At 37.6% G+C, this 8,408-nt stretch overlaps 1 protein-coding gene across 1 annotated transcript in view; it reads right to left on the bottom strand.

Annotated features, from left to right (window-relative positions):
• Positions 1–719, bottom strand: part of LOC104124100 (E3 ubiquitin-protein ligase XIAP) — an 11,839-nt gene extending 11,120 nt beyond the window's left edge. Inside the window, 2 exon segments of the mRNA XM_009636408.2 lie at position 1; positions 3–719. The exon segment at position 1 is cut by the window's left edge and continues 118 nt beyond it. Of these exon segments, the coding sequence (XP_009634703.2) occupies position 1; positions 3–703 (702 nt within the window). The 5' untranslated portion in view covers positions 704–719.
• Between the last annotated feature and the right edge of the window lie 7,689 nt (positions 720–8,408).

Genomic DNA, 8,408 nt, shown 5'->3' with positions numbered 1-8,408 from the left:
TTCCAACATCCCAGCCCAGGACAAAAAAGCATTTGGGAAAATGCCTCTTGTGTTCTGACCAAGCTCTGTCACTGGGTTCCCAATTTTGCAATTTCCCACCACAACAAAAACATGCCACTTGATCACCAACACCTGTATAATAGAATCCAGCATTAGCTAATTCCTTTGGTGTTAACTGGCTGTCGAGGGGCCAGTTGTGAAAAGACTTTAACCTTGTCTCTTCGCTGCACATAGCAGTGTTTTTAGGATACAACCTATCTGACATATCCACAACCTGCCTAGTTCTCAAAAGGTAATCTGCCTCCACATCAGATGTGTCATCCAGAGGGCATGGGAGGGCTGAACTGCTAGAACCATTTTCAGTTCTATGCTGGTAGTTCTGGGCAAGAGGATGTATGTTATTTTCCAGAAAAGTAGATTCAGTAATAAATTTGCAGTTTGGGGAAAGCTTTTTGTGTCTCTCGACTGCAGAATCCCCAGGCACCCATCCTTCAATAGTTGTATGGCAACTGAAGCACTTCACTTTGTCACCTTCTCCAGTATAAACAAAGCCAGCTCGTGCTAGTGCTGATGCCGCAACTGGACAGCCAAGTGGAAATTCAACAAAAGTTCCTAGTCGGTAGTGCTCCTGTGCCCATTCCTGGTCATGGTCAGCATCTGGAGTGGCACAAGCTTCCGAGTTATCTGGGCCATTACACGTCATCTCTTCATAAGCAGGGCTTTCCTTTCAGATTTCCTAAACAAAAGAATAAATGTTTTAATTTCACAGACAGAAGAATTGATTATAACCATATGCAAACCTGAAAACTGGCTAAATTAAATGAGCCATCCTTCATGTATTAAAGTAATGCCTCTTCCCTCCCATCTCACTCTTGCCTGCCCCCAAACACACAGAGGCAAGCACCAGAAGATTAAAAACAAAACAAAAATCCATAAAGGCAGGAAGATCATGAAGTTTTACAGGCCAATAAAAATTTACCTGGAAAACATACAGGTTTATACATTTATAGCTTTAAAAGCATGTTCTACTTCTTAGCAAACAAACATTGCAAGAATGAAATCAGCAAAATATTTAACAAGAGCTCTGGGCAAAACTCTGCCAAAAGGCTTTTGAACCTGAAATATGAAGTTACTGAATGTAAAATCTGATCTAAGCCAGACCACATTTGCAAGATTTTACAGCCCAGTTCTGAAACACAACTACCTTTATTTTTCCCTGTACTAAGGCCATGACCACCATGGCCATTACAGAAGGCCATCAACTGGTAAAATCATCATCAAAAAGAAAAAAGCCTTTGGGCTTGTGTTGTATTACAAAGATCTACATCTCAGTTTTCTTTTTAGCAAAATATCTCATGATGTTTCACTGGGCCATTTTGCCAAAGTGCTGTGCTCTGCTTTTAAGACCAGCATCTTGGACTACCCAGCACTAGCATTCATGCCCAGCACACTGCTTCCACTTTCCCATGTCCTGCCTATGCTCTCTAACAAAAGTTCCTGCGCCTCTGCCATCATCTCAGCTTTTCCTTCCCTCCCTCCCTGAAGGAATGTCACTCTCCTTACCACTTGTCCCACATTCCTATTCCTGCCTACACTCTTCCAGGGTGAGTACTGACTGCGAGTCCTGCCCCGTGTCCCTCTGAGCCAGAAAGCTGCTGAGACAAGGCCCTTCTTTCCCCAGGATGAAAGCAAGTGACTTGGTTCCTGCAGGTCCTGTGTGAGAACCAAAAACTGACACAGTCATCGTCTTCATCCCAAGACAGATGAAGTCAGAGCACAGTAAAAATTCATCTCTTGTCCTGACAGGTGCAAGTGACATTATTGACTGAGAAGTCTTGGGTAAAACACAGGCTACTGCTGATACACATCTCAAATTCACTCCTTTATTAATTGGTAAATTATATTATTATGAGACTGCCCATATGGACTACTTAGCACAAAGCAATAATAATTCAGCAGTCAGCAAAAAGAAATGCGTATAAGGAAGAACAGAATATGTATTTATTTGAACAAGCGTCCTCCTCCGTTTTCTGTATGAACCCTGAAACATATCTATTTCCAGGCCTCACCTTCATAAGGTATGGCATCGGGCAAAAATTTAGCTTCCTCAACACGCTCCTCCCTCAACACCTGCATTAATATAGATTATACTTTCTGTAAGGTCAACACAAGATCTTACAATTACAATAATTGCTTATATAATACCAGATTTAGCTTCTACAGGAAGGACAAAACCTTTTTTAAAGTTCAGAAGGGGAAGGTGAAAATTAAAATGACTACGCGTTGCAGGATCGCCGCATTCTGTGCCAAGATGACAAAGCTACAAGCAGGTTGAGAAAACATGGCATTAGAGACCCAGCACGCCTGCTTCATGTAATCAGGGGTATAAGACAACTTCTGAGCACCAGCCTTAATTCCTTCTGTAGGTCAGCTCGTGACTAATGTAATGACACTAGAAATTATACTGTGGTTTTCTCTTTTAGCTTAGCAAATTCAAAAATAGCTTCTGAATAAATTACATTGAGTGACCTACAAATCTGACCTATATGCTTGTTTTGACTTTGAAGGGCAAAAAAAAATTACCAGTCATTACATGTAGTAATATGGAAGCTGTCACAATACATGTATTTTTTAATACATATATATACATTGAAAACAATTTTTATAACAGAAGTTTATAAATTCATGTTTATTTCCTTATAAAATCTTATTTTAAATCCTCTGGGGCTGTTTCTGTAAAGATCTCAAGTGACCTTATGGATCTATCATCATTACTACTACACTGCATTCATAGAATAATTTGTATTACTCACATACCATTAGCTGCAAACTCATTTTCTTATCTGCATGCCTAAAAGACTTTCTACAAGGCAAACAAAGCTCACCTTACATCCTTCAGAGACTCCTTTTCAAAACGTACATTGAAAAAACTAAACAAATGCATATGCTTTCAATGTATGAATAGCAGTATATCTTCATTTCTGTTTTACTTATATAGAAATTGAGTTCAGAAACAGTGAAAAAGCAACTCATCCTATTTAGATTTTTACATACTAACTTTTTTTTTATTTACATTTACTTTAAAATCAGAATAGAGCTTCTACATCCCTCTTTGATCTGTTGCATACAAAATAATTGTGGCAAATCAGAAAATCAGAGACTATCTACTCAGCCATTCTCTGTAATTTGCCCTCCTTGTCCTTAGTGAAATCAGGGGTAAAGACAGACCAAGGTTCAAGCCTGACAGATCTCAAGAATTTACTGGAGACATAAAGATCACCCTCAGTTTGTGCTTTCTTTGTTCCTTCAGCCATATGGCATGACCACATACTACAATGATGACTATCACATATGAAGTTAAAAAACATTTAATAGACAGAATTAATTATGGCCCCACTTCTTGTAAACGACCTACATACTACAATGATGACTATCACATATGAAGTTAAACATTTAATAGACAGAATTAATTATGGCCCCGCTTCTTGTAAACAACCTACATGTTCTGTTTTAAGCACCACTCAACTGCTCCGTTATCAGAACTCATCTTAAAATCTACCATTCTTAAAAAGATGACTGATACAGCAGTATCATATGCATAAAGAAAAAAATAGATTAATATATACCAGGTCCATATATATAGATATAAAACTTCATTACAATGTGAATACACTGCTTACAGTAAGTAATTATTTTTCATAAGCTAAAGAAGATATTTTACAAAAGCAATTTGAACAAATATTATATCGTAAGTAAGGCCCAGATTCCCCAGTGCTCTCTGACAGGGATGATCTTCAAATCATACTTAACGCTGCATGAGCAAGCCTGGGTCTTGCAGTATTTTTCTGGACTCTTTCGCTAAAACTCTTCCCTTCCAACATCAGAAAATTTAAGAAGCCTCATCCCTTGTTTTTTAGTAAATAAGCTGAAAATTCTGAGAAATTTTATTTCATACAATTTGCAAACATCTACTTTTTAGATAACTTCATTCCAAAGACCCCACTTCTTTTAAAGCAGGCTTCATTTTCAGAGTGCCTATAAACATGTAATGTTTAATCATGCATTTTCTCCTCTTCTCCCAAAATATCTTCTCACCTTTAAAAATACAGGCAGTAGAACTCAAAATATCATGTAGGTGGTACATCTCATATAAGACAGACTTTACTAACAGAAATAACAGCATGATTTTTAAACTATTATTTAAATCAGTTTGTATTAGCTTACACTGTTGATCATCTTGGTGTTTCCTGGAAAGACTTTGTGTGTGTTTTAATGACACTAAGGAACTGAGAAGGAAACACTTGAGCAAAGACACAAAGAGGGAAGGAAGAGGATCAAACACTAAACTGAAATATTAGAAATACTGAGATGATACTCAGTTATCTGAGATGTTATGTTTCAGTTTTAGTTATTACTTTCAATTAACTGTGAATGCGAGGCAAAAATAAACTAACAGAACTACCTAAAATCCAGTATCTGTACAACCCTCAACTGCAACAGAAATCACAGGATAATGCCTTTTGACCAGATCTAACAGCAGTTTCTGAAGCAGAAAAAAAAAAAAAAAAAAATCTCTATGTGAAGTTCTACCAACTGAGGGAAAATATAATAGGAAATAAGCATTAGGATAAAACTAGAAAAACCTATACATAATGCCTTCATCACTCAAAACACTGAGATTAGCGGCTTTATTCTTTCAAACAGTTTTTTCTACAGTGCTATGAATACTTCAATACTCCTTCTGTTAACATGGTGAATAAAAAAATTATGCCCTCATGTCCTGGTTTCAGCTGGGATAGAATTAATTTTCTTCATAGTAGCTAACATAGTGCTGTGTTTTGGATTTAGTACCAGAAGAATGTTGATAACACACTGATGTTTTCAGCTGTTGCCAAGTAGTGCTCAGACTACTCAAGGACTTTTTGAGCTTCTCCTGCTCACCCAGGTGCATAACAAGCTGGGAGTACAGCACAGCTAGCACAGCTAACCCAAACTGACCAAAGAGCTATTCCAGACCATAGAACGTCATGCGCGGGGCAGGGGGGGTGAGTTAGTTCGGTCGGTCGGTCGCGGGGAGACTGCTCGCGGCTCGGGGACTGCTCGCGGCTCGGGACGGGCTGGGCATCGGTCAGCAGGTGGTGAGCAATTGCATTGTGCATCATTCGTTTTGTATATTCTGTATATTCTGTTATCATTCTCATTATTACTATTATTATTATTTTCTCTTATTAAACTGTCTTTATCTCAGCCCTCGGCTCTAACCTTTTATTTTCTTTCTGATTCTCTCCCCCATCCCACTGAGGGAGGGGGGGAGTGAGCGAGCGGCTGCGTGGTGCTGAGTTGCCAGCCGGGTTAAACCACGACACCTCAGCATGGCGATAATCAAAACATCTGCCACATTTGGATGCTCTGGAGGCAAGCAATCTATCTTAAACCTGACAATCAAAACAGCACAAAAAGCACATACCAAAAGAGCAGTTAAATACCGACAGAAGGTCCAATCACCACAGATCAATTCTTTAATATGAAGAACGGTTGCAAATTATATCAACCACATTATTTAATCTTGATCTTTTGGAGCAGAAAGATTCAACCATCACTCTAAAAGCCTCTCAAAACCACGTCTAAATACCGCAACGACAGAAGCCAGACAAATTCCTCACAGGTACCTGCAAGCTTTAACAACGCTCCATCCACATTGTGAAGCCCCTCTAAACATAGCTGGTTTACATTTCACTATAATTTTATCTAAGAGAAAAAGTCATTAACATATTTATTAAGCATTGAGGCAAACTCTTCACCTGTGTAAGTACTGCTTTAAATACATTAGTGCTACTTTAAATGCAACATCGGGTTCAATTATTTCTATTTCAAACAACTGTTAAAAGCAACTATTCAAAGTGTAAAATTAAAACTAGCTTAGGCATAGTATTTCTACACAGGTATTTTAACAGTTCCCTTTTTCCAGTTAGAGTAATGATTTGAAATGATATCCTGCAACATAACAGCAGTCAGACAAACATTAAGTACAGAAGAAAAATAACTGAAGGTAATTTTTTTAACGGTTTATGGCTAAAAGCATAAATTAATAAAAAGGAGCCAACTAAGATGTGTACACGAGACTTTACAATACATACCAGCAGCAAACCCAAGTTCAGAGAGTATACTTTATGTATACGGAAGTTAATTAAGCCTTTCTGCATAGATTTAATTAATCACATACAATTTAAAAGTACAAGGTCCAGAAACGTTAAAGTTCATCTTCACTTGTAAAACCCAGGAGATTTTTTAAAGTATTCTTGAAGCATTAAAGATCATCTTATATATGCAGTAAGTAAACAAAGCCTATTTTAGTCTGAAAGACTTGCAGAAGCTCAGCCAAGTTTAATCCTCCTTTTAAACATCTGAAGGCATCTGTCACAAGACACCTCCCACTTTCAAACTGAAGTACCAATTTATATAGTCTATTGATTACCTTTCAGGAAAAAAAATAAAGACAAGAATTTGTAGCAAAAATGTTAGCTTATTCAAAATGCAAAGTTGTACACTGTGGGTTTGAAAGCCAAATGTGTTCAGTTCAGCTTTAAAAATGTTAACAGGTATGATTTCATGGAAAAAATATGACACCATTACATTACCTGGAGCTGAAATGCTTCAAAGGAAAAGTACAGAACCCGCTTTTCTCTTTCAAATATATTTTATTAGACATGATTATTTCCATCCTTAGTCCTAAACCAGATTGGCATTATAAGGAGTTATTTTTAATTCTTCCACATGACAAGCATGGCAGTAACCTCCAAGTCAGAGACCTACTTGCACAGCCTCATGTTCCTGCCCCAAGGGTACAAGAACATGGAGCTTCTACTGTGTGACATCCTGACTATGAGAGCAATGTTAGTGTTTACTGTTGACTGAATTTTGAAATGTGAGTAGTGCACCAAGATAAATATCAAACAGCACATACTGTACCAGCTGACACACAGATAATGCATATGTCACTGCACTGAATTTCGCTTGGTGCCTGCTCAGCTGCGATGGGATCAAGAAAGGTGCGTGCTGCAAACTGAAAGCGTACATAAAAAGATTTATTTAATCTTGTGTTTCTTGGGGTTTTAAAGTGTTTGCAAATCTTAGCATATTTACATCTAATTATCAATAGCCATTTTTAAAGAAATTCTGCTTAGAGATTTTTTTATTTTATTTTATAAAGATGGTATGTATCTGCACAACACTGATTCAGCGCCAAAGCTTACATAAATCCATCAGCTCAGCTTCATTTGCCTGTTGTTCAAACAGGTCCTACCTAGCTTGCCATCAGGGTTTATCATCATAGGAAGTCAGTCAGCTGCTCAAGATTACAGTAGGCTATTAGATCCTCCTAATTCTTGACTCCAGTCACGCAGACTTTGACACTCTCTCCATCTTAGAAATAAATATAACCAGGCCAACAGAAACATACCATTTTGAGAATTATTTTTATGTTGTACTTTTCTTCATGAAGAAGTCATATGGGTATGGAATAGGGGAATAAACAAGAACAATGGATTCATGGCAGTGCTCTCAGTAGGTAAGAGTGGGCAGAGAAAAAAAATAAATTGTTTTTGTGAACTTGCAAAATAAATGTCTTCAGAAGAACTTTAGCTGTATGTATGAGAAGGAAGGAGTAAATACCAGCTGCTACAGAAAAAACTGGCATGCTGTAGCCCAAGTATGTGGTCCTACAGAGATGTCAAAAGTCAAACATTAGACATCAGCAAATAGAGACATTAATTAATGTATAAATCAGTGTTATCCAACGTGACCAAGGAAGAGGAAGGACTAAAGGTCTGGAGAAAAACATTTTAGCTCTACCACACTTTGCTAAGCATTTAGTACAAAGCAACATGTGAAAGAGATGCTGGCATTTTTAATTTGGACACAGGAAAAGCAAAAGTTTAGTTCTGACAGCTGCTGCTGCTGAAATTAATTGCCTACAGATGACTATCTAAAAATGGGGAGGGGGAACAATGACACCAACCCCCAAAAACCAACAAAAAACCCCAAAACCAACACAGAAAAAATCCTACCAAACCTCAAGCATACAGAGAAAGAGATACTAAATGTAAAAGTAGAGAACAGGAGAGGCAACACCAAGAGCACAAGACTTCAAATAACCCCCCAACAAAACAAAACAAAACTATGAAAAAGGAAGGAGCAATCCTGGTGGTCTCAAATTTCTCTGGCAGTTCCAGCAAGATGAATGTTTTATTTATGGCATAAGCAGGAATATAATGAAATATTTTTCATGAAAGGCACTGTACTCCTGTAAATCATACCGATCTGTGTACAATTTAGCTATCAATTTTTAATGAGGAGGTTGCTTGAATTGTACCATTTAAACTTACTGAGATCCTGCAAGTATTCTTTCA

The sequence above is a fragment of the Egretta garzetta genome, unplaced genomic scaffold, assembly GCF_000687185.1.
Source record: "Egretta garzetta isolate BGI_Z169 unplaced genomic scaffold, ASM68718v1 scaffold53, whole genome shotgun sequence".
Classification (NCBI taxonomy): Eukaryota; Metazoa; Chordata; class Aves; order Pelecaniformes; family Ardeidae; genus Egretta; species Egretta garzetta.
Note: the sequence above shows the minus strand (reverse complement) of the source record. Positions and strands in the feature narration are given on the sequence as shown.